Source organism: Semicossyphus pulcher, unplaced genomic scaffold (assembly GCF_022749685.1).
Source record: "Semicossyphus pulcher isolate SPU_LCO1_2020_fin unplaced genomic scaffold, fSemPul1.0.p SCAF_12, whole genome shotgun sequence".
In the NCBI taxonomy this organism is placed as follows: Eukaryota; Metazoa; Chordata; class Actinopteri; order Labriformes; family Labridae; genus Semicossyphus; species Semicossyphus pulcher.
Window position 1 is genome coordinate 13,087,482 of NW_027211626.1, and position 27,444 is coordinate 13,114,925.

The 27,444-nt window shown below is 40.7% G+C and overlaps 1 protein-coding gene across 1 annotated transcript in view; it reads right to left on the reverse strand.

Annotated features, from left to right (window-relative positions):
* The window catches only part of oprm1 (opioid receptor, mu 1), a 40,509-nt gene that overhangs the window by 4,488 nt on the left and 8,577 nt on the right, over positions 1-27,444 (reverse strand). The window contains exons 2-3 of the mRNA XM_069658702.1: positions 2,281-2,630; positions 315-490 (exon numbers count right to left, since the gene is read on the reverse strand). Of these exons, the coding sequence (XP_069514803.1) occupies positions 315-490; positions 2,281-2,630 (526 nt within the window). The remainder of the gene's footprint in view (positions 1-314; positions 491-2,280; positions 2,631-27,444) is intronic.

Consider the following 27,444-nt stretch of genomic DNA (forward strand, 5'->3'; position numbering starts at 1 on the left):
AAATGCTGAGTGTGAAATGCTTGTGTTTGGGTCATTTCACCTTCTTCTCCAATTAATTCAAACTGAGCCTCAGGCTTAAATTGATTTCCCCTAATTGCTTTCTCTCGAGAGCAATGAGTGCACCGTATTTGCATGCAGGCTCTGGGCGGCCGTCTGGTTTGCTTAATTATTCTTAAAGACAAAATGAGTTAGTTTTTCCAATCAGAGCGCCGTGCAGTTAGTCGACCCGAGCTTTTATAATTCCACTAAATCATCACCCGCGCTTGCATCCTAAAATTTCCATTTGAAACTGTCAAAGTCAGATTTTTCTTCACCTGCGAACCCGACAGCATGCGCACACTCTTGAGCCGCAGGATCATGAGGCCGTAGCAGACGGTGATGATGAGGACGGGCATGATGAAGGCGAAGATGAACACGCAGATCTTCAGCAGGGTGTCCCAGTACCAGGAGGGGTGGGGGAAAATCAGCTTGCAGTCAACAATGCTGGACGCTGTGCAAGGAAGAAAACACGCATCATCGTACTCACATGTTCAGAGATAAACAGAGACACAACCATTCATTATTCCACATGAGCAATTTCATGTGCTGTATTTTTATTTTAACATCTGTCTCGTCCTTGCTCAGAAATGTGTTTGCTTTGGTTGCATTTGTACAACCCTGATGAAGAGTTACACTGCTGTGTCCTTTTTTAATTGTTATTGATCAAGTAAAGAAAAGGACCCAAAAGTTATTGTTAAACCAAGTCCTGAGAGCTCAACCATATTTGCGTATTTAGTCCGACCAAAACTAAAGATATTCGAATAATCACTTACAAATTAAAGAAGCTGGAAGCATTAAATATTTGGCATTATTACTTAATAAATAACTTAAAATTGCAAGAATTGATTTGGCCATCTGGGGGCAGTGGTAACAAGTCTAACCCATGGACTGTATGAAGAGATGGACGTCATGACAGCTCCCTAAAAGTGGAGCTAAAACATCTGTATCGCCCCCTGCTGACTGGCTGCAGTATAGGTCCTAAAGCCCGCCTCCTCCATGTCATCAGATGGGACATGAGTCAAACTATAAAATCAAAATACACACCAAATAAATGTTTCTCAAACATATAGTTAGTTCTAATCACGCTGATTTATGTCCAAGTGTTCATTTTTCTGACAAGTTCATTTTTAATTAGTTATTTGATGGTGTAAAAATGATGATTGACAGCTCTGTAGACAAATACGGCTCCTGCAGCCGATCTGTTCCGGATTAGTAGAGTGGATTTTGGCATCAATTCCGCACAATGAGAGCAGTAGAGAGCATTGTTGCGCATAGACCTGTTGCCCCGTTGCTTGTTGATGTTTATGTTGCCTGTTGATATTGATCCAATAGGTTACATTTACACAGGCTAAATGAGAGAGCATGGCTTTTTTTACATAAAATTTTTTTTCGTATTCATTGCGATAAAAGTGATGTGTTTATTGGGAATGCTCATATTGCGATAACGATGAAGTGATCACCACCAGTAGAGGACAAAAGGGTACATGTTATGGATGTATTTGGTGGGTTTGGCTGGCTCAGTTTATCCTTATAGGGACTTTTTGTATTCTACCCCTTTGATTGGCCCCCAGAGTGTGTAAGTGTGCTGGTAATGTACCTATAACATGTTGGTTTGTTGGTTGAGTATATATCTGTGTGTGTCTGACATTTGTTTATCTAGAAATATAAGCAACAAGTCATTAATTCATCACAGTTTTATCAACAAACAACTCGAGGCATATCTTCACAGTCTGTGTATGGAGCTCTTCATTTCAACCAGAGCAGATCACACTTCAGCTATTTCTATTCTGTTTTCTCTCCATTACCTCTGCAATAACAAAGAGACACCCTGTCAGAGTAACCCGCCTTTGTAAGCATCTTCTTGATTATGCAGACAGTTATATTAGTCACCAGACAGGCATATAGCATTAAATAAGTCTTTTGTGCAGTAACACAGGAAAAAGCTGAACAGCTCTGCGGGGTTGTCTCCTTTTATAGAGTCGGCTGGAGGATGTAATTGCTCTATAGGGTCAGACTGCGGAGAATTAACTGAATGTGTTGCTTCCTTTTTTGTGCTTTTCTTAGTCTAAGAACTTTAAAAGAGAGTTTTTCACTTTCCTCCAGGTTAGGCTTTGTCAGGCGTCATTCTTTATGGCTATGGTCGGCTTGGATGTTACTTTTTGAGGTCATCATTTATTTTTTTCTGTTGGAAGAGGCAATGCTCATTCCTCGCAATAAAAATATGAGTGTGTTTTTACATACGAGTGACAGCAGTGGAGGCCATGAACATGACAGGCAGGCCGATGGCCGAGGAGAGAATCCAGTTGCAGACGTTGACAATCTTGGCGTTTCGTGGTGTCCTGAAGTCCAGCGCTTTGACCGGGTGGCACACAGCGACGTAGCGATCGATGCTCATGGTGGTGAGCGTGAAGATGGAGGTGAACATGTTGTAGTAGTCGATGGACATCGCCATCTTGCACAGGATATCCCCAAAAGGCCACGTCCCCATCAGGTAGTTGACGCTCTGGAACGGTAGCGTGCTGGTGACTAAGGTGTCAGCCAGGGCCAGGTTGAAGATGTAGATGTTGGTGGCGGTCTTCATTTTAGTGTATCTGCACAGAAAGTATGGATGTGTTACGGGACATTGAACCAGTTAGCACAGACATGCAAAAGGCCCGCCACTTCTGCTTCAGGAGCAAGACCCCCAAACTGACAACAAAAGGATGTGACTGCATCATTTCTATTTGTGTCTCTTTGGAGTTGTTGTCTTTCTATGTCATCTTTTTGTATAGGTCCGTAGTCATTTTTGGCTGACTGCTGGGGTCAGCCCTACACACAGGTCTGTATGTGACTGACTGAGAGAGTAAGTGAGTGGCGGTACTTTCACAGCCCTAGAGAGAGAGAGTTGCGACATCGCGATGGTGGATCATGGAGCATATTGGACCTCCACTGACGCGACTCTCTGTCTAGATGGCTCTGGATACTTTGTTCGGGGAGTAGGCGCGGCCGCTCCTCCGCTGTCCTCACCTACGTCCGCAGCGGGCACCTGCTTTCAAACACGTTGTCATCGGCCTCATAAGGACAGTCCTTTTAACACATTGCCCACAAAAGCGCACATTGACCTGATGCGGTCAGCCACATACTAGGTTTTGACCTAGTCTTGTTGTAGTTGTTTTGAGCCTCTCAGTAGTATTTTTGTAGCCATTTTGAGTATTTATATAGTTGGTCTGAGTGTCTTTATAGTCTCTACGTAATAATTTCACTGTCGTTCTGTGTCTCTTTGAAGTTTTTTGTCTTTTTGAAGTTGCAGTTTGAAGTCTATCTTTGTGATTTTTAATCTCCTTGAAGTTTGTGTCTCTTTTTATTTATTTTCTGCTGTTGTTTGGTGTTTGGCCTTTTGTCTCTCTTTGTAGTCCCCTTGTGTATCAGGTTGACTTATTAGTTGTTTTGAATCTTTGAGTAGTCCTTTGAGACTCTTTGTGGTTCAATTTTGTCTTTTTGTAGTGGTTTAAATTCTATTAGTAGTCGTAATTAATTTAATCTTTTATCCAGAAAGTAGAAATGAAGATCCTTAAATTCCAACATTAACAAGACAGCACTACAAGGACACGGGGAGCAGAGTGCCAAGAAATTATTTAAATGAATCGGGTTTGTTTCTGCAAAGGACAAAACTCAACTATTGAACTATCGTCTTTTTAACAACATTCCCAGAATATGAATAAAGAGCCACATTCTTCCCCTGATACGCCAACAAGCTGCTCTCACCACAGACAATGCTGCATGTGTCGAGTATTCAAGGTTGGTATTCTGCCTTTGCATCAGCTACCACTTAATATTGTAAAAGCAAACTTCCTGTTTAATTAGTTCTAATAGCTCCGTTTAAAAGAAGCTCTAAAGAGTAAAGACTCTGATACCTCAAGGCTATTAACAGGGCCTATTATGCAAAGTTTTAACATTCATCAGCACAAGAGTTTGGTAAAATGTAAATTCCTCTCTTGGGTTTGATTATTCAGTATTTGCGTTTCATCTTGTACAAGTTATATTCCAAAAATCTGTTCACAAATCTGGCTTTGGCACAGCTTCTTAAACCACCAGTGAAAATCGAGGATCACAAATTTGCTTGCAGCAAAATGCTTTTTTAAAAGATGAATATAAAAACCTCAGGGGCAATTATTCACCGTATTGACAAAAAAAGGCTTTCAGTCGATCCTACACTAAACTTTCTTTTAATCTGCATTAGTGTTTCGTAGTGTTTAATGAAGGCTCATCAAAGGATTGCTTTTTATGGTATATCAAAACAAACAAAACAAAATGTCCGATGGAAAACTGGGCAAAGAAGAGGTGAATTCAAAGAGTACGGAGGTTAGAGGAGTGTCTATAAAAAACAGAAGACAGAGCGTGGATCCATGAGGACAGAGGATGGAAAACAGACATTGAAATGTCCTGACTGAAATATACTATGTTTAGCATTTGCTTTCCACTCTGCAATGAAGCGAGGGTGAAGCTGGATCACATCAAGAAGATGTAAATTATTTGCATCATATGTCCTAAACTGCAGACCAAAAGATCCACATGAAATATGTACAAAGAGACGGAAATAGTCCAGTTATTCTCAGCATTAAAACACATTTTTGATGACATGTGTCAGTGTTCATGAGAAACTGTGGGGAAAGTGTGTTAAGTATATATTTATGGATTAAGATGCAGTGAGAAGTTCAGCCACAGCCTGCAGCTCCATACTACACCTAACCGCCTGACAAGTCGTGAGCGAAGGATGGCATTTAAATCAAGCTACTCCTGTTTTTCATAATGTTAAATGTGAGATGGATTTCTACTGCTGGGTCCCCAAGTGAGGTCAATATGCCTGCAAGCTGTTATAGAGCTGCATGGAGTGGCATTAAAGAGCAAACAAACCCAAATAGTGAAGCTATAAAGAAGCTGGATCCAGAAATAATTCTACTCTGCCTGTCAAAGGCACTTAGAGTGATACTTAGAAGAATATTGATGCTCCTTTCCCATCTGTCCCTTAAATATGTTACAACTTGGAACAGGTTAGCTTAGCATAAAGGTTAAAGAAGAATATTGATACTCCTTTCCCATCTGTCCCTCAAATATGCTACAACTAGGAGTAATTTAGCTTAGCTTAGCATAAAGGTTGAAGAAGAATATTGATACTCCTTTCCCATCTGTTCCTCAAATATGCTACAACCAGGAGCAGCTTAGCTTAGCTTAGCATAAAGGTTGAAGAAGAATATTGATACTCCTTTCCCATCTGTCCCTTAAATATGCTACAATCGGAAGCAGGTTAGCTTAGCTTAGCATAAAGTTTGAAGAAGAAGATTGATGCTCCTTTCCCATCTGTCCCTTAAATATGCTACAACCAGGAGCAGGTTAGCTTAGCTTAGCATAAAGGTTGAAGAAGAATATTGATGCTCCCTTCCAACTGTCCCTTAAATATGCTGCAACCAGGAGCAGGTTAGCTTAGCTTAGCATAAAGGTTGAAGAAGAAGATTGATGCTCCTTTCCCATCTGTCCTTCAAATATGCTACAACCAGGAGCAGGTTAGCTTAGCTTAGCATAAAGGTTGAAGAAGAATATGGATGCTCCTTTCCCATCTGTCCTTCAAATATGCTACAACCAGGAGCAGGTTAGCTTAGCTTAGCATAAAGGTTGAAGAAGAATATGGATGCTCCTTTCCCATCTGTCCCTTAAATATGCTACAACCAGGAGCAGGTTAGCTTAGCTTAGCATAAAGGTTGAAGAAGAATATGGATGATCCTTTCCCATCTGTCCTTCAAATATGCTACAACCAGGAGCAGGTTAGCTTAGCTTAGCATAAAGGTTGAAGAAGAATATGGATGCTCCTTTCCCATCTGTCCCCTAAATATGCTACAATCAGAAGCAGGTTAGCTTAGCTTAGCATAAAGGTGGAATAAGAATAATGATGCTTTTTTCCCATCTGTCCTTAAATATGCTACAACCAGGACCAAGTTAGTTTAGCTTAGCATAAAGGTTGAAAACAGAGAGAACAACTACCCTGGCTCTTCCAAATGGTGACAAATTCCGCCAACCAGCACCTCGCTAATTAACACAATCATATCTAGCTTGTTAAAAATGCTAAAAACCTAGGTGTAAAGATGACAAAAGGTGAGAGACTTCAGGAAGTTACGGGATTGGCACAAACCCCCTTGCGAAATAGCGAATTGTCATTTTTATCCTTTGATTTAATTACCACATGAAACAGACATAATATAACGTGTTTATTAAAGAGATTTAGTGTTGTGCTGACTGAAGCCTTATGTTTGATACCCAGGCATATGACTAATATCAAGTTTTCATCTAGTGCTCAAACCAAAGAATAAGCATAGCTGCAAAAATGTCAAGTAAATTTCAAAGCACAACACTGATCTTACTGTTGCCACACTATTCTATGTAATGACCACTTATACACGTCCCTGACGTAATGTTATTGAATTAATCAGGTTATACAAAGTGACACAGATACATTACACCCTCCACCTTCTCTTTATTAAAACCCCAACTGTCATTTTACCTGCGATGTAATATACTTGTTTTGTTCTGGTGCTGTCCTCAATAATCCCAAATCCTCTTAGCAGGAGATGACAGTTAGCTCATTAAATTCTGATTAACTTTAGCACTGACAGCTTAGTGTGTTTGTTATTTCAGGCTTTATTTGCACAGGGACTGACACGACACACAGAGATGAAGTAAAAAGACGTCACTGTAGCCGAGTACAAGGCTGGAGCTGGAGGTAATTTCCAATATCTCGCTTATTGACTTTGAGACTGTCGTTAGCATGGCAGAAGATGATAGCTTGTGGTTCTCCTGTGTTTTGTATGTCTAAGGCTATCGTATTATGTACAGTAGAGCATTTTGTGGGGGACGAATTTCATCTCGTCTAAATTAACTGAATGAAGTGTTTTATTAATGAGTTCTCAGCTTTAATTTATTCCAAGCCCTTGAGGCTTTAGCGCACGGATAATCCATTATTGTCAACATATCTTGATTATATAAAATTACAAGATTTCTTTGCAGTCTTTATTATTCAGATTTCTGGAACCTGATTAGTATCTTAAACTGCCATTATTCAAATGTTAAGTTAATCCTCGAGTAGTTTAATGTAGCCCAGAAATAATGACAGACAAGAATACTGGTTTTTGCGTCGCTCAGTTTAACTCCACTCTCTCTGCCTCCAGTAGGATACTAAAGGCCTGCCTTACGAAGGGGATTCGAAGAAGGGGATTCAGGGACAATTGTTTCACCACTGCTTGTGGTTAGACTTTATAGAGACTTTTAAATAAATGCTTTCCATAGTTGTAAACCTAACTCACAAACTTTCCCTATCAGCGCAAATATTTTAACTCATCTAAGATGACACCACAAGAGGACAATTATCTTCCATTTTTGAAATATTGCAAAGATTTGAACGTTCCTGTCCCAGCAAGTAACCGAAAAACTTGTGCATGAATTTAGATTTGACTGCTGTAATGCTTTTTTTCTCCACAGGTCTCTAGGAGCGCTCTGCGCTGGTTCTCCTCGAATCTTTCAGATAATTTCTGTCTGATAAATTCTGTCACTTGGTCCGTACTTTTCTGAGACTGCCACATTTCCCTGTGGTGTGCCTCAGGGATCTATCTTAGGTCCTGTTATTTTCTCTATATATGCTTCCCTTAGGTCATATTACTGTAATCTCATATCACTGTGCGCTGATGATATTCAACTGTACATGTCTTCTAACCCTGACAAACTGGCTGCTTTGCATAGCTGACTGCCATTAAGGACTGGATGACAACTTTCTACAGCTTAGCACAAAAAAGGCAGAATTTCTTAGCATTACCTTTGATAGCACTACTTCTAAGGTTGCTAAGTGTATTGGGTCCCTTTCTGTGAAGCTGTGAAGTCAAACCTTAAAAATCTTCCAAGAAGGACTACAGCAATTCATTTTTTACCTGCCTCAGTCAGTGGACCGTCTAAAAAGGAACACTTGATTGCCGAAAAATGGCTCAGAACACTGCTGCAAGGCTGTTGACTATAGGTCCAGCAAGATAACTCGCATCATACCCATCTCATCTTCCTTACATTGGCTTCCCATCAAATTCAGGATTCAATTTAAGGTCTTTCTACTCCCATAAAGAGCTCCGAATGCTTTACTGGTTGTCCCTTGTTTTTGGACTTATAAATAACAGTGATTGCACCGCTGGAGTTTTGGCTCCAACACTGTGGAAGTCTTTCTATAAAAATATTCTCAGAAATATGCTCAGCAATTTCTGTTGATGCCTGTAAATAGCAGCTTAAGACTTGTTCTTTCAAACTGCCCTTTGACTCTCTATTTATATAAAGTTGATGCTTTAAAGTGTATTATTTATGTTTTGTTGTTTTTTTGTTCTCGTTATATTAATTTATTAAATGTATCGATTTCTGAAGCATTTGTGCCCTTACTCTGTGAAAGTTGCTATAACAAATAAACTTTACTTAGTGAATAACTTACCCTGAACAAGTGCTATGAGATCCCAAACATTAAAATGTTTGTCATGCTTTGGAATATAAAGAGGAGATATAAACAAGTGAACACATTCCTTTGGAGAAATGTTTATTTCAAAGGTTTCCTCATTATGCTGATAAGATATTTAATTCAGGTGACATTACATTCTTACATTTCAGCAAGAATGTATTTAAGAGTGCAAATTTACATTAATATAAAGGTACGTACACAGGGTGATGTCTCCTAGAAAAGAGTAACCCACCAGCAGGTATTTCATCACTTATATGAGCTGCTTGAATTACAATTGAGTTGTATTATTATATAATAACAAATGAATATTTACTGAGAAGCTCTAACACATTTTCTTTATTGAGTGTGAAATTAATTTTCATGTCGGCAGCAATTATTTGATAAGTACGATTCATAAAGAGGATATCTCCTGTGAATGGTTTCTCATATTGGAAAAAAACTTTGACAAGAAAATTGAAGCTCTGTTCGCTCCACATAAACAGAAGATAACATTTTCTCATTATATGTCAGTAAATAAGCCCCAAATGAAAATGTGGGCCTATTATTGACAGGAAGACAAAGTGACAGTGAAGCCACAGGTTGACAAACAGAAGTAACCGTCTGCAAAAAGTAAATCTTTTTTGTGCTGCTTCGGTGAATAAACAACACTAGACAGCAGAAATTGGTCAATCCGCCTCTAAACTACCTTGACTTGGTCTTTTCCTGGACCGCTGAGGCACAGAGGCGGCAGACAGACGTTCGGTAATGGACCTCAAAATCAACCAAAACAGTCTTTTCAGTCATATAATTTATAATTCATAGCCTTCCATCAGCCCGCTGTGGTTCCCTCCTGAGGGAGCGGGAGCCTTTCTCATTCTGCCTGTTTCTCTTTTGTCTTATTTTCTCCCAAAATGAGAAACAACGGATAATGACGGTAAATCATCCCTGAAACATTTCAGTGGATAAACAGATTATTACAAACAAAGAGATACTTCAGCCTATTTCACAGGCCATTTGTCAATCATGCACTTCATTTGACACTTCTATAGATGCACAACTGGGTAAATACTACGCAGATCGTCTCCTCATTGAAACATCTTTTTTCTAATATGGTTTTTATAAGGAAGGAGAGTTAAGGATCGGCTCTTTTAATATGCACACATTTAACAGAGGCTAGTGTGATCATTGATAAATTTGTATTATAAAATACCCCGAATATGACTGATGACACCAGATAATCTGATTCAGATGCATGACAAATTATTGAAATTAAAATCATGACCTCGAGTCAGACTCCCTAATGAACCTCATCTGTTGCTGGAACTGTAATGTGGAAAAACAGAACTGATTATTTTTTTAATTAGTTTTTTTCCATGTTTTGGGCTGTGATGATGTCAATAAGACTGAAGATTTCTAATTGAGATTAAAAGCTTAATTCAAAGTTACAATCTCAAAACTTTTTCATGAAAATAAATGTCTGTTGAGTCACTATCTATCACCGAATGAGGAAACACAATAGAGATTGAGCCTATGGCCCTCTGATGAAAGCCTTTGCATTTGCAGTATATAGTATTTTTATGGATTGGCTGTCTGGTGCGACATTCACGGAAAATATCACAAGCGGCGCCCAGTTAGTGACGCGTTTTCCATCACCCAGCAGTGGTTGGTCTGCCAGAGAGGGTAGGCGGAGCTAAGCGGCTGCTTTTCCGGTCTCTGCAAGTGTTGCGAGTAAACAGTAATCTACTATGGCTGAACAAACAAAGAAAAGATCGATGACTACAGATACAACTTCAACAATAAGTGAAGATCCAAAGAAAAGGAAACAAATTGGACGCTCAGATGAAGGCAAAGGAAATCCAGAGTTAGAACCATGACTAAGTGAGGCAACGATAATGTATTAAAAATAAATTACATACCGGACTAAGCTGCATGAACTCCCTTTTCAGCTTGCCTGTGTCTACACGAAACTAACACGTCAGACCCTTAGGATAAGTTCAAAAACAAACGTATTGATCGTGCACTTCAAAGAGCTTCAAACACCTACGCTTGCATTGCACCGTGTAAGAAGGTGACATTTTCAAAATGTCGCTCCCACAAGAATGCGTCACCGCTGTCTGATTTGTGCTTCTCTGTCACGTATATGGATTTTGCAAGGCTTTGGAAATGTTCGACAAGCATATTGTTGCTGCTCTATTTGTGTAGAAAATGAACTGATGTTTCTGTCTGTGGGCACGCAGAGCTCTGTGAATCATTGAACTGAACAAAAAATGTGAGAGTAACTGCCGGACTACATGTAAAGTTCTGATGAATCTGTGACCTGATACAAGCCATAGATCTGACTTTACTTACAGCATCCTTGTCTTTCTGTAAGGAGTGCCCCCATTGGCCGTTCAGGCTGAATATTCGTGAGATGGGAACTACTTCAAAAAACGCAACTTTTGTGTGCCGCCATTGGTCCTAATACACCATAAGAGATCATCAAATTGTTGGATAGGACAGCTGAAGAGAGACGGGAAATATGGGGAGAAGAGAGTGGGGGATGACATGCAGCAAAGGGTCGAGGGCGTCAAGGGCTGTGGCCTCTGTATATGGGGCGCCTGCTCTACTGACTGAGCTAAACCAGCAGCCTGGGTCGTCAAAGTTTTGAACCAAATTGCAAGAAAATTCACACATTTGTTAGGCCATTTCTTGCAAAACAACAATTCTAACCACTTGTTGCATTGGAAGAAAAGTCAAGAGAACACGAAAGCCATTAAGATTTACAGATTTGTACAGTCGGTAACAAAATTTTAGGGGGATTCAACCACTAGTGTAGAGATTTTTCAGTCTGAATTGACTGACAGACATTGCTAACCCTTGAGCCTAGCGTGGCTTACAAAAAAACAAGGACAAAGAAGGAGAAATGTGGATTTTTGTGTCCTCATAAAGACTCAAGTGTTGCATGTGCTGTCTTTGTAATTGGGCCGATGCTTTCATCCGCAGCTGTTCAATAACAATAGCTGAACAGTGTCCCAATTACTTATGGCTGAAAATAACGTCCGAGCCTCGTTGACAAGTGACTGACGTGAACACACGTGGGACAGCTGGATGATGACAGCGACTGACGTGAACACACGTGGGACGACCAGGCAGCAGAGAAAACGCGCTCTTCCCACACCACACGACTCCACTTCGTGAATTTAGTAAGCAGCATGGAGCCGCTCAAATGGGCCCGAATGGTAATTAGTTGATAACTGTCTGTTTGAACATGTGAGGATGGTGTGTCACCATGGCAACAAGCGTGACAAGGCAGAGGAGACTCTTTATGCAGGCATGATTGTAATAATAATGATGATGATGATGAAATGTAATTCTCAGATCATGGGTGCCTTTTTTCTTGCATCCCTGCAGGTCCGATTACAGCGTTGCGGAAAAGAAAGTACAGCAAGAGACATGTTGTACTTTCTTATGTACATAAGAAGATAATGGTGCTGAAACGTCTCTTAAACATTCCTTGGCGTTAATGTCTTCCTCTGGATAAAACGCTTAGATTTTAATGAGGCAGCAACAAGAGAAACCTTTCCGATATCAGAGAGGAAAACGCGCCGAGCATGCATGTGATGTTTTGAAGGTTTCTCCTGTTATCATGTGTTTATATGTTCCTTCTTTCCCACTAGTGCATGCTGTCTAATGTAATCAAATCAGCTAGTGAACCTTCCCTCCACTCTTATATAATTCAGGGGCGCCTGAAGGAAAATGTTAAATCCTGATGAACACAAACTGTTTGATTTCGCTAACGGTGTAGCGTTAACAACAACAAAAAAACCCACTAAAATGTGATTAGGATTAATCATAGTTTATAGTGTAGTTCAGCCCTGCTTATTATAAGTTGGGTTCTGTTGCCTGGAGCTGTTTTAAAGTGTCAAACGGATCATTTTTGGAATGCTAACAGACAATAAGAGACCAATAACTTGGCTGGACATTTACCGTTGAAACTGTCTCGTCTGAGCTCTGCGTATCTTTGGAACAAGCCTTTAGTGATTCAACAGTCTAGTCACCATATTTCAACAAATGTCAAGATGAAACCCACGCACTCGTAGTCAAACAGTTCGGAACAGGAGCTGATAAATCCTCTGTGCTTTTTGTTACACAGAGAGCCAAACATAATTCATCATCACCCGGCGGAGCTGGCCAGTGTGTGTGTAACCTCGTGTGTGATTCATGCGCTGCTGCTGGGTGCAGATAAACCATTAAGTCGTGGTAGCAGAAACAGAGGCTGCTCATGTGAACAGACATCTGTATGCCTCTGGCTGCCACCAATAACACTGTCCATGCACGCTGTGAGGAGCATGATGGATTAGGCTGCACGGTGTGTGACTCTGCGTGTCTGACTGCTGGGCATGTGTTTCCGTTGTGAGCAGTGAGAGGATGTTGGGACTTGTTTGGGCTTTTACTGCTTAAATGTTGTGTTTACGTTTCTACTTCCTACATCAAGATGTCAATATTTTAAACATGTTATTACAGTAAATTGTAAAATCTATTTGACAAACTGTGTACGCAAACTTGGCAGCCCGGAAAATTAGTTTTTGACTGATTCTGTAATTTAAATAGCCGACAAATCAAAGCACTTCATCACGCCGATGATCATATAAAAACCAATACCACCATAAATAAGTCCTGCTCATTGATTTACCACATTACCCCCAATGGCCTCATTGACCCAGAGGTATAACAGGTCATGATGGTTTGAACTGTAAGGCAAAATCTCAAGGTTGTTAGCTCTGTTATAGTATACCGTTGTTGGTGCACCCCTTATGTATGGATTATATGCTAATGACTCTATAGGGCTTTAAGAAAACCCAAGGATTAATAGATACACCAAAGTATTAAGGAACCTAAATGTTTACCTCCTAAAGGAGGATATAAAAAAGTCATTAGCATTCATCCTCTGGGAACCATCACTGTTGCTATTATCTGTTTAATCTGTTTAAGATCTAGAGGTGCGTCACGGGATGAATAAGGATTTTTTTTATGCTGGAAAGGCTCAGTAAAAATATCAGGAGAAAGTTGGTCCAACTCTGTGGACCATCCTCTATTCACTAGATTATCACTAGTCACTTCACACTTGCCTCTTACGATGGAGGGAAAGTCAGTGAATCACAAAGGTTACTAAAAGTCATCATAAGGGGAAACTTAAAAAAATATATAATAATATGTATATTAAAAATATTTCAGTGTGGCTTTTCTTAGAGAACGCACCAAGAAAAACCTCCACTAAGATTTTTGAGATGTTTGTTTGTTCCCAGTACAGCGAACAAAAGAGACTTTAAGCCATTAGCAGAAAATTACAAGTAATTTTCTGACTGAATATGGTTTCTATTCTGTCTTCTTTTAATTGAGCTTAATACAGCTGCTGTCCTCTTGAAGAACCACACTATTAAGTTAAGTACTTAAATCGTTTCAAGAGTATCTTTGAGTGTGATTGTACAAGGCTTGGATATATTATATAAAATGGTTGACAAAATAAAGGTTACAAGTAGAGCTGCACAATTATGGCCAAAATGATAATCACGAATATTTTGATCAGTGTTGACAATTATTAATTAATTTTAGTGACAAATTTTTTTTAATATGCTTTCATATTTAAATAAACATAGCAGCGTTTGCTTAACAAGGACGGGGAGGAGTGACGCTACTCGCACTTTGTGGTGTTTTTTCAGGTGGTTGAACAAGCAAATGCTGCTTTGCAGCACAGACACAGGTTTCATGCACTCTTTGCATATTATTTTTTCTTGCTTCACTTGCACTCCACCTGAAAAACCTCCAAACAACCGACGACGAGCCGTTTCAGGGAACAGGTTTTTCGGTTTAACGAGTGACCTTCTCGCTTCCTGTTTTAGCGTAAAAACAACAAGCAGCGTTCAAAACGCGACTGAACGCTCGCATGACACGTTTGCACAAACAACACTTCAAAGATGTAACAGATCAGTATATTTTGAAATCATAATGAAAAACAACAAAGAGGCATTCGCTCCCCGTTATTAACAGCTGCTGCAACTACGACAACCACAGGCACATTTGGCTGAAAGCCGCCAGTCTACACGGTCACTCCTTGAACCGAAGCACCAGCCTCTGTTGTTTGGTGGCTGTTGGTTTAGGGAGCGCTTGATTTGATATACAGCAGAGCTTTCCATGGGTGGAGCACACATTTTAGAGGTCAATATCAGCGTCAATCAATTATTTAAAAAATCATGATCAGGATTAATACTCGATTAACTGTGCAGCCCTAGTTACAACTCTTGACTAAAACATACAAACCGAGTTTGATGATTTCAGGGCTACCATAAAAACGTGAAGATGAGACCTCAGGAGTGTTAAGGTCAGACACTAGGGGTTTTTCATATATTAGTTCTACAGAGAGAAGCAGTTGTGAAAAGCTAATAACAGCATGATCATAGGGCTCATAAAAAGAAGAAAACACAATAACATATATTTGTCTTATGTCCCTGCGTTGAGCCATAATATCACAAGTCAACCATTAGTGACAATCAATAAACCACTTCTCTTTTTGTGTACATGACAGCGGATACTTCGTGCTTCATTAGTGTTAATATGTTTGCAAACCATATTTCCCCTGTGGTACACTCTGGATCAAAGTAAGCCCCAATTATTGTTTTTTTTTTTTCATGTTACTCTCTTGGAAATAATTCCAGTAAATGGAAGTCATTACGCAGACACTGCTGGGAAAACGCTGCAGGGGAAACAGATCCCAACAGAGCCTTAAACGTTGGTAAAATGGACCCGCACACATCATCAGTGGCCATGACAGACAGACTGCGATATAGCACTTATTCTGACACTGATAAAAAGACTCAGAAATCTTTCAGATGTTCGACTAAGAATGATACTTTAAGTGCTTCAGGCGAGCTCTAAGCAACAAAAGGCTTGAATAGCAATCAGATGAAAGCGATAGAAGTTTATATTAAAGATGCATTAAAAGCTATATTTTATACGCTGAATCAAGTGGTACATGGTTTAGTGAAAGGCTTGCTGGAATAAATAACCTTCAATGTTGCCTTGACGCAACTTAATGCAAGATGTGGACCGAGTACACTGGAAGAGAAAGTCAAACATTCAGGCCACCAAGAGGACAAAACAGTGCTACAAGTCCAAGAACGTTAGATTTAAAGCACGTTTTGACTCAAGAGCTACAAAGGAACTGAAGTGAAACCCCGCCGAGGAGGAGAAAGAAAGGGAAACCTATGTAGAGCATCTGCTGAGAGAGTCATGGTTATGTATTTCAGCTTTCACCTTCATAAGCTATCACAGAATGAAGGTTTATGTCTCTTCACTCACCTGTGCTCTTAGCTCATTAGTGCACTTCCTCTTTATCTCCCTCTCCTTTAAACGTGCCCAGCGCCAACAGTATTTCATTTTGACGTTAATAAACAAGAAATATTGCAATGGGCCACACGAGTTTGAGAAGACACAATCAACGAGCTCAACCTTGACAGATTCTGGATCTTACTACCGCTGCAGCAGGGACTTTTCTTTACAGCTCTTTCCTTTGATCAAAATGCAGGTTCAGTCCTCGAGTTTCTTTTGAAGTGTAACTTTACATCAAGTTGAAAAGCAGTGGTTCTGTAACCACACCCAACAATGTCACGAGTTTGTACTTCACTGCAGCAAGGTGAGAACTTCCGTAGGTCAGAAAATAGATACACTGACATACTTACTGTATATAAGGGTAGATGCTCTTAAAAGGTTCTTGGTGTCCTTGTTAAGCCCCTGTTGCTATAGTATTAAACAAGTGGAAAAAAAGTGCCATCCAAAGGGAGGCCTATGTTGCTATTTTGTATTGCTGTCTACACACCAGGTTGCCACTTGTTAGCATGTTAGCCACAACAATTCATAAACTACCCTTACAGAATTCAATTTCCATTACATGCACTTTGCACATGGGAAATATGGTTTTGGAGCATTTTCTTGGGGTTGTGTGTGGAGTTCAAGCAAATCCAAATTTTCCATACGCTCCATAGCTTGAGCGTCACGGTGGTGCAGTGGTTAGCACTGTCGCCTCACAGCTAGAAGGTTCTTGTTTGAATCTTGGTTCAGACATTGGGGGCCTTTCTGTGTGAAGTTCTCCCCATGCATGCGTGGGTTCTCTCCAGCTACTCCGGCTTCCTCCCACATCCAAAAAAATGGTGGCTTGCAAATTGCCTGTGGGTGTTAATGTGAGCGTGAATGGTTGTATGCCAGATCTGACCCTTAACTGGATAAGCGGTATAAGTAATGGATGGTAGGGCCATGTGATGATTTTATGTGTCCACCATCACATGCTACCAAATTGGGAAACTCGTGTTTTTGGTGTAAGAGATAAATGCTCCAATTGCTGCAAGTCTGAATTGGAGTCATTCAGCCAGGCAATGCACCAGTATTTTAATTTGAAATGGGCCAAAGTAATTTTGTCTGGGCCTTTTAATTAAAGTTAATTCCACTGTCCAACTGGTTGTCTTGCATGAATTGTCGCCACCAATATATTCATCCATTTAGAAAACATTTTAATTCTGTTTCAGGGAATAACTCCTTCGGAGGATCTGGCTGAATAACCCTGTGATTACAGGGACGGAGCTCGACTGCTGGGCGAGCCAGATTGACTTTTTAACAATAGAGAGAGTGACACACTGTGCTGTCAGTTCATAAGCTCGTCTCAACAGAGATGGTCTATAAATGCTTCCAGAGAAGTGTAGAGACAATCAAGTCCGGCAGGAATATTCAGCCTACATTGTGTTTTAGGTCCTTCTAGGCTGAACAGGAAATACATTCACTATGAAATTAGACAGTGAGTGCATCTGCAGCAGCATAATGGGAGTGATCGCTTCATAATGACAATGCTCCCGTCCATAGTGCAGGAACCCTGAATGGTATGGTGAGTATACTATTTTTGGACCTCCACCACCACCATCAGAATCACAAAGGAGGGAATATCTCTCTGAAGAAGGTTGTTCATCCTTCCAGTAGAGCTCAGAGAGTTGTACAATCAAAGCCAAGAGGCATTGAAACCGTTCTGGCAGCATCTGGAGGCTCAACACTTTAGGACAGGCCTGTTGTTTGAGTGGTAGAGGCCGGCCAGAGTTAAAATTGCTTATTGCTGATGTACAGGTAAAGAGAAAAACATTGATTATCTCGTTACAATGGCACCTGTCAGTGGGTGTGATATGTTAGGCCGCAAGTGAACATTTTGTCCTTGAAGTTGATGCGACTTTGACAAGGGTTGCCTACCTGGGAAAGACATGGCACCAGGATGCACTATGCGAAGAAGGCATGATTCCGGCGGCAGTGTGATGCTTTGGGCAATGTTCTTCTGGGAAACCTTGGGTCCCGCCATTCTTGTGGATGACACGTACCACCTGCCTAAACATTGTTGCAGACTAAGTACTTCATGAAAACATCATTCCCTAACGGCAGTGGCCTCTGTCAGCAGGATAATGCGCCCTGCCACTCCACTGGTTCAGGAATGGTTTGAGGAACACAACAACGAGTTCAAGGTGTTGACTTGGCCTCCATATTACCAAGATCTCAATCCAATCGAGCGTCTGTGGGATGTGCTGGACAAACAAGTCCGATCCATGGAGGCCCCACCTCGCAACTTACAGGACTTAGAGGACCTGCTGCTAACGTCTTGGTGCCAGATACCTCAGGACGCCTTCAGAGGTCTAGTGGAGTCCATGCCTCGACGGGTCAGGGCTGTTTTGGTGGCAAAAGGCAACCCTTCCACAGTGTTTTTCCCATGGCTGCTCCATCTGTACGCTTAGAGGCATATTCACAAAGTCTGAAGTGCGAACATTGATAGCTCTCTGAATCATGTGTCACTTGCCACCGCTATGTGCTTCGTTTCAAGGTTCAATTCAGAAAGAATATTGCGGTAATGACATTTCAGCACACACACACACACCAGCAGCTCAGTGCGATTTGCTCTTTTTATGCATGTGATTGCATGAGGAGAGCAAGAGAAGAAAAATTGTCAACCCCGCTCTCTGCTGTCAGAGCTGCACTGTCATGCGAACAGTTTTATTCTATCCAAGTATAGATCACGAGGCGGGAGGGAAGAGGAAAGGCTTATATCGAAGCCAACTCTGACAGCTATGATAGCAGTTTTACTGTCTGTCCGCGGCTACACCACCGCTTTCTCCCAGGAGAGAGCCATGTGCTGAGGGTTTAGATCCAGACAGCCCCACAATGATCTAACCCCTCATTGTGATAATAATGTATTATTTATAGACTGTAATTTAAAGATAATTTCTTCGATCAAACAAAGTAGAAATTGTCGTAATCACTTGGAGCCTCACGCCTCTTATTAATACTTCGCTGAAATCCTTACAAACTTTCTGAAGACATAAAAAGTTTCTCTCTAATTGTCACTGCTGGTGCTTCATAATTCCAGCGCACTGGAACTCTAATTGGCAGCACAGGTAAGGGCTCATTTCATCCTCTGCGGTGCTGTGAATTAGCTCCTTTTCGTTGGCTATAAGCTACGCTAATAATCTCGACTCCCTGAATGGAAGGAGGAGTAATGAGCACATAATTAGATATTTGGGAAGAACTTGAAGGGATCCACGAGGCGCCATGTTGAGTGATTGCTAATGGGTTCTTGTCACAGGCTGATTTCAAGTCTTAGTAAAATGAACTTCAACACAAACTGACTCATTCAGTCATCAAATGGCACTTCCAGTCTCAGCTCGACACCTCATTTAACATCTTAAACCTTTTATTGTTACAAAAACTGGGTTGTCATTGAAACTCTCAGAAAGGGGTAAAACTATTATTACCCTGAAATCATGGTTGTAATTGATTTTTATAAGGTAACTGCGTGTAGAAGATGAAGAGACAGCAGTTAAGGATTGATAACTTAAGGACGGCGGGCGCTTTATTCAGCATAGCACAAAATACCAGGTCACGCGTAAACATTTCGTGAAAGTGAAGCCAAGTACATCTGCTATTTTCATTCATATAAACACCAGCAACATGTGTGGAAGGTTTGGCTGAAGAGGAGCAGGATGGTGTGGCGGTTGTCGTTGTCTTTTCATTGGTCAATGTGGATGAGATCCTTGTCTCCATTACATCCATTCTCTCTCACTGTCTTCAGGTTTACCTTATTCTCAGTTGCTTACGGTAAAGGTCATTACGTCCACCTTTACCGTAAGAGAGCAAACAGACACAGAAATTAATCCACACATGTCAAACAAATCGACCGATAAAACTAACAAACTTAACTGATAAAACGAACAGAGCGCTGCGTTTGCACAGGACATTAATGCAATGATGTGTATTGAGTGTATGTATCCTTGGTCTACCACTATGAGTCACTAAGGGAGTTTTTGGCTATGAAATACTAATGCTAACTATTTCATGCCATTTATCTGTGTATCTGAATGTGCAGATGGAATTATGGCAGAATAATCTATGCTAATATAATCAATATGAGGATCTTATCTGACGGAAAAACAAAGCGCTGTATCAATAATATGTTTGAGTCTAGAACGTTCTGTCTGTCAGAGGTAAGAACAGACCTGAAACCCAAGTATTAGAAAGAATAACAGAAGCCATCTGTGACCCCATTTATACCTGGTATCGGAATAGGATCTGTATCTGAACGCACTGTCTGGATAAGCACAAGAAGTGGGAATGTAAGGTGCGAGTACATTGTGATCTGATGTTATCCGTAGTCTGGTTAACATTATGTCCCAATCTTAGGTAGCGATCGGTACAAAGTGATACAATGTATTAGAATAACAATTTCACATATGGAGCGCATTTTAATACAAGGTGTTAACACGGTATGTCTGTCCTTGAATGATCACAAAATTTGCCTCTGTGTTGCTAAATAGAGGCTCCACCAGTGAGCTTTAAACATAACTAAATGTTGGAAACAGGTGGTCTGTGCTCACAGAGATAGCAACAGTCCAAAGGGTCAACTTTAAATCCCCTCTGTGAAATTGACTGAAAGATGCCAGGATTCAGCTTGACAATGCACAGGGCTGTGACCGACATAAAAACACTGACAGGAAAAACGGATCTGTAAACACAGACACACAAATGGCAAATAAATTGAAAGCTTAGTCTGGAAGGAAAACAGCTCCGTTTCAGGCTGTCAGGCAGAGACGGCTGGACACCGTTGAGAGGGATGTCTGCTGCACATGCTGAGGGTCAAGATTCAGGATTCTTTATAGCCATTGTGCAAAACAACGAAACAGCAAAGCTTCTGCCTGAGCTGCGTCGTGCAGTATAAGATCAAATAAAAATCAAATAAAGATTGAGGAAAAATAAAGAATAAATAGCGAGTTGGTTTTTATCTGACGTCACTTCAGGTCTGTTTCTGTGGCGAAATGCCAAATAAAATGTGTAGAAACTAGGGCTGATTAATTAATCGAATTTTAATCTCAATTACAATTTTGGCTCCCAACTATTATAAAAAAATAAATCAAGTTAAAATGATTATTTTGCCGCACTCCGTTTCGCAACGACGCTCTCGTTTTGTCCTGTGATATAAATCCAGCGCAGCCCTTTCCCTCAGCAGTGACCTTTTCCCCGCCCACACTCGCTCGCCAGGCTGTAGTGGCATGTAGTTCAGTCCTAGGCAAGATGACGGAGAGAGAGCCTTTGGTCGACTAGAAAGGAAATTACGTTGTTTGGAAACACTTTGGTTTCAAAGAGTCTGACGAGGAGCAACAACAAATACTGTGCAAGATTTGTTACACGGTGGTGTCTGCACCACAAAGGAACACCACCAATTTGTTTAATCACCTGAAATTCAATCACCGAGTTGCCTATGAGTTTATTTTAATATTCTTTTACACATTATATAATTTATGTTATAATTTATTTATACAAGTTTTTCGGTTGAATAAGAAAAAAGTTAAATAAATGGTGACTGTTCTAAAGTCAAGGAGTAATCGTTTTTAATAATCATAATAAATCATCGTGATTATGGTTTTTGCTATAATCGAGCAGCCCAAGAAGAAACTGAAGGAAATTGGCATGAAATGCTAATTTCCCCTTTGCAGGGACGATCTATATCTTTTTTTATTAAACTTGAGGTTCTACTTGTTATTTCGGGTGTTGCACTAGCTTAAAACCATTGGTAAGAAACAGTGGGATTACTATCTCACTGTACAATGACTATTTTAAATCAGCGTTGACACAGTCATTGGTAACTGAGCCTCTGGTTGGTGGAAATTAAAAACACAGCATCTGAATAGTAAATTAACACAAGGCATCAGGAAGGGACTAATTGGACGGCTAACACTTAGGGGACTAATATTCTGAATATTAAAGACGTGAGTTTATTGAGGTACATGAGCACAGGAGAGTAGGATTATTGGACAAATTTACGGAAAAGTTGTTGAGATTCAGCAAAAATTCAAGGTCGCAAAAGATGCCCGGGGATTGGCTGAATTAATGTGAGTATGCTTGATCGCAACACTGCGGCTTCCTGAAGGGATGGGACAGTTACGCAGTAAGAGACCACTCCTCCATGCTGCAACATATTAAGCCAATCTGATCCAAGGCCTTTGAGAGGTTATTTCTCCTCTAAATCATTACTTGTGTATTTTTGTCAATCAGTTATATCTGTTGTCCTCCAAGGGGATACAAAACTCATAGAACATCACAATCTACGGTGGTGAGAATACTCCCATCCTCTGTTGGTCTTTCGAAGAGCCACCGCATTCTCCCTGACGGAAACATTTAATAAACACATCCATCAACAGTGAGAGGTGACATATTGGAATGCTCCTAATTGGCCTGACTGGAATTGATGCCAAGAGATCGATATCCATGGACAAAGAAAGACGAACTCCAGTGGAGTGGAAACTCAGCAGATGTTGATCCTCAGTCCATCTTAAAGGTGCACTGCAAAGCTCTCTTTTGACATGCACAAAGGCTGCTGAAGGAGGCTGTACAATCTGCCTCGTACTGACGCAAACAAACATTGACGACAGTTTCTCTACAGTCTAAAGGAACAATCCATTTGTATATTTGTGTTCTGTAACATACTGTCCGTGTCACGTTAAATGCAGCCTATCTGTGTTGTTGTTTCTCTAGCACACATACACTGTTTTCCATTTTAACCTTGAGTGCAGCAGCAGCGTGATGGATCACCTGTTTGAAGGTTTCATGTCCCTGTGAGTTGAATGCTGTATTGTAGCAAAAGTAATTTAAACCAGGGTCAAAATTAATCAAAAAAACCTGTAAAACCTGACTTACTCTGAGTTAAAAGTTGCTGGCTTTTTGGTTTCAGAACAGCTGATCAGAGTTAGTTCAATCAACTCTGAGTAGGTTCAGCCGGAGTTAAGTGCGTGCACGCTGACTATAAAAAGCCAGCATTCACCATGGCCAACGGTACACAAAAAGAGGTCCTCCTACGTCACACCAGTGGGGCTCCAAATCCTCATGCGGACGTTCAGCGAATACGAGCATGTTTTTAGAAAAATAAAGTAACACGGCGGCAGCTGCAAACGAGAGAGAAGCGGCGTGGGAAGAAACTGTTGCTCGAGTAAATGCGCAAGTTTGAACTCGTCTATTTTATACTTAATCACGACCAGAAGCCAAAATGTATATTAATTTAGGAGCAATCCAGCGGGAGAAAAACGTACATGGAAGCATTTAAAAATAAAATACCAGAACATCATTCAAAGGTGCGGCTCAGGCAGAACAGGCTCATGGCTGAACCTCACTTCAGTCAGATTTTAAATATTTAACTAATGAAATATCATTCAGTGGCTGTTTTAATGTGCATTAGCTTTATCCCTAACATGATGCTGACTTGACATACATTATAATTCATGTTGATTAAACTGAATTGTGTTAGTTTAAAAAAAAAAAAAAAAGTTCCAATAACTTACAGCGTCTTATTTGAGATTTGTCTTTTAATTTTTTTTTATCATAATTATAAAAGACTTTTGCAAAGTGGTCAGAGCAGCACAGAGACGCAACGTTTTCTTTTTAATTTGTAACCGCTCAAACACACGCGTGAGACGGGCTGAATGAATGAGGAAGTCGAATGAGGGTTTTATATTCTAGACGGAGGAGACAGAGCGAAACTCTGAGTTTCCTGAAGAAAACCTGCTCCCGACCAGGTTAGGTTCACAGACACAGTTACCATAGTAACCAACTCAGAGTTAAAGTTACCTCTCTTTCTGAAACGGCAAACCCGGGGTTTTCACTAAACCCGGGGTTTTCACTAAACCCGCTTTCTGAAACGTACCCCTGATAAGGGGGTCACAATAACGTAAATTGCACTCACTACATGTACTCAACAACCCCTGCATTGTGTTCAGCTCATGGGTTTGAGCTGGCCACTTTGTTGTGATTCACATAATGGCTTTCCATCTTTCGAAAATAAGATGAAACCAATTTAGGACGAATCCTGATCCGCTCGGTGGGTCTGGTAATAGAAACAGGGACCTCTGGAAGAGTTAATCAGCTGGTTGCTTAGGAACACTGTTGTTTGCGTACTGAAGATCTCCTTCAAAGGGTCTCTCTGTGACCTTGGCCCCTGTCTTAAATCCTCATTCAGTATGTGCAGATGTTGTAAACAGCATTGGAAAGGTTCAGCAGCACTCGCACTCAAAGTTTGGTGGTTGATCAGTCGAACTCTTTGTGTTTCTTTGTTTTGTTTGCTCATCGTTGTGCAACACAAAGCAATCATAACAGAATAAAAAACACTTCTTTGAAAATAACAAGAGGCTAACAAGTAGGGGGGTGTTAAATTAATACAGAAAAATCGGCGGTGCCCTCTGGTGCTTTGAAATGCCAGCCTGGATGAAGAAAGACGTGATTTACACTACCTGTCATAGAGAATAAAGAGCAGAAAAGCAGGGTTACTGAGTGAGTCACTTTGTTATTGACAGACAGACAAAAAAGCTGTGAAATCACATCAATCATCCGGTACAGAAAGCGGCGAAATCTGTCCTCTGGTCCCTCCTGTTTAGTCTGTCATCGCTCCTTCAGTCTGGCTCATTTTTCCCAGTGGGTAACAGTGGCTGTCACTGCACAACCGTAACAAAACAGAGCTGTAATATCTGACTCTGAATTTTATCAGTTCAATTAGATGCGACTGTTCAATACAAAGATTCAACTGTTGTCTCCTGTTTTAACTGTCCGTTTATGAGAGTTCTCTAAAGTGCCGGCCTGACATCAAAGCAATTACAGGAGACTACTCTGTGAGTGACAGGCAGAGGACTCTCCACTATGAGCCTGGTTCTGCTCGAACTTTCCGCCTGTTAAGAGGAAGCTTTTCGTTAACACTCTTGACAAGTGCTTGCTTACGGTGGATTAATGTTTGGTCTCTGTGTGTGTTACTACAACGAATGTGGTCTAGATCTGCTGTGTGTGACATTTAAGCAGATAAAGGGTTTAGCTGCGGGATGTTATCAAAGAAACAAGCTGAGCCAAGCAGCCGAAGAGCGTCTGAGACACTGATTTTTTAAGACACAATTGATTGTAATTACAGAGTTCCTTTTCGTTGGGAAAGGAGGTGACTTCTGCAGATAATTTGGGTCCTGGTATCCTTCTAAATTATGATCATTGAGGGATTGTTAGCTTGAAATCCAGCAGAATACCTTTAACAAGCTAACCCAGCAGTCGTTAAATTGCAGCCTCCGAAACCCTGTCAGAGAGCGAAGTAGAGACACTGATATTTAACGTAAACTGCTTAATCTAGTGATACAACTGGTTGTAATTGCCAATTCCCTTTTCGTTGGGAAAGTAAGAGACCTCTGCAGATCATTTGGCTCCTAGTATAATCCTTCTAAATCATGAACACTGAAGAAATGTTAGCTTAAAAGCAAGCACAGTACCTCTAACAAGCTCAGCTAGCGTAGCGGTAGCTAAATTGCAGCCGCCCAAAACCCGTCAAAGAGCCAAGTAGAGACGCTAATTTTTAACGTTAACGTGTTACAACTCATTCAAATTACCAAGTCCTTTTTTATTAGGAAAGTACCTACCTAGTATCTACCTCTGCAGACAATTTGGCTTCCGGTAAAATCCTTGTGAATGCTGAACACTGAAGGAATGTTAGCTTGTAACCAAGATGAGTACCTTAAACGAGCTGAGCTAACGTAAGCAGTAGCTAAACTGCAGTCCCCGAAACCCTGTTGAGACACTGATTTTTAATGTAAACTGCTTAATTTAGTGATACATTTGGTTGTAATTACTGAATCCCTAGCATGAAGTTGAGCTGAGCTAAAGGTACTGGAACTTGTTACAATTACCAAGTCCCTTTTTATTAAGAAAGTAGGGGACTCTGCAGATAATTAAGCTGTGGGTATAATCTGAATTATGAACACTGAGGGACTGTTAGCTTAAAACCAAGCTGAGTAACTTAAACAAGCTAAGCTAACGTAAGCAGTAGCTACGGTAAAGTGCAGCCCCTGAAACCTCTTCCAAGAGCGAATAGAGATGCTGATTTTTGACTTGAAACTGCTTTTTTAGTGTTTTAACAGTTTAAATTATAAGGTCCATGTGTTTCGGAGAGAGGGAGAGCTCTACAGACAATTTGGCACCAGACAAATGACATGGTTGAAATCCCAAGTGCAGAGACTGGACTGACAAAATGCAACATGACTCTGCGAAACTACCCCACTATTTCCTCTTGACTTTTTTCAGTCTCCAAAGCCAAGGTTTGCAAATTTCTGACAGCTTTTTAACATAATGTAACTTCTCTTTGTCTTTTTTCTTGCAGCCTTTGCCCTTTTTTTCGTCCAACACAAAACCTCGTTATATCGAGACAGACGGCGCACTTATTTTCCAGCAGTGTCCAGTGATGTTACGGAGCTCATTATTCAGAAACACATTCACACACACAGGAAGGACAGCCTAATTACCTCTCTGCACTTTCTACTTAATTGTCTCCTTAACAAGAAATTAGACTCTGTACCCTCCGTTGTGTCCGTTTACACAAACTTAGGGACAGCAGCATGCACAATTGCCTTCCCTCCGAGTCTCACACTGGGCTGTAAAACTCTGATACGGATTACAATAAGGATCAATGAAACAATTAATCTTCATAAGCAGCTGATAGTTTTATTGTTCAGGTAGGGCAATAAGGACGTTTTCCTGGACTCATTTTGTGCCAGGTGAGTTTGTCTGTACTCCTAAGCAAACAAAGTAATGAAGCATAAAATCCACAGGCGAGCGCCATTATCGAGCTGTCTACTTGTCATTGGCTAAAAGCAATCGAGGCCAGAGCACACAATGGCTGCATGTTCGGCAATACAGCTGTTACAGAACTGAGGTCAGTGCTCTGGGTCCCGAATGTTTACAGGCTGACAAGAAGTGAGAAAGGGATGAGCAAGCACTGTACACGGCGTACAGACGCACACAATGGAATGCAGGTCTGAATGAAAGATGTTATTCTGGGTTGTGGGGGATGTTCAGAGCTGCTGGGGGGTTTACCTTCACAGCTCTGCTTCGTATGCGTGGAAAAATCCTTATGCTGGATATACTCAGTCACGATGTGTTAACAGCCACGTAAGCATGAACTCACACCTCTAACGCACGAGCTTATTTACGAATACACATAAAAGGTAGGTACACAGGATTTATTCACACGTCAGTATCATCAAAGAGAGGATTCTAATTTAAGTCAGTCATTCCCCAAATGGATTTCCATGCCTTTTTTCTTAGTAAAAATACTATGCATACCAAGTGACTAATTTATGTTAATGATGGGGAAGCCATTCTCTTTCATCCCACATAACACATTTGAGTTAACGTTCTGGGGATATATAAATGCAAAACCTACAAAACAACTACAGCCCAACCAATATGGGATTTTTGAAAGCGATACAAAACCAGTTTTGTAGGAGATAATTCACGGACTACTGCTACATTATATTTTAAGAAATGCAAATGAAGCTTTTCTCTATGGATTG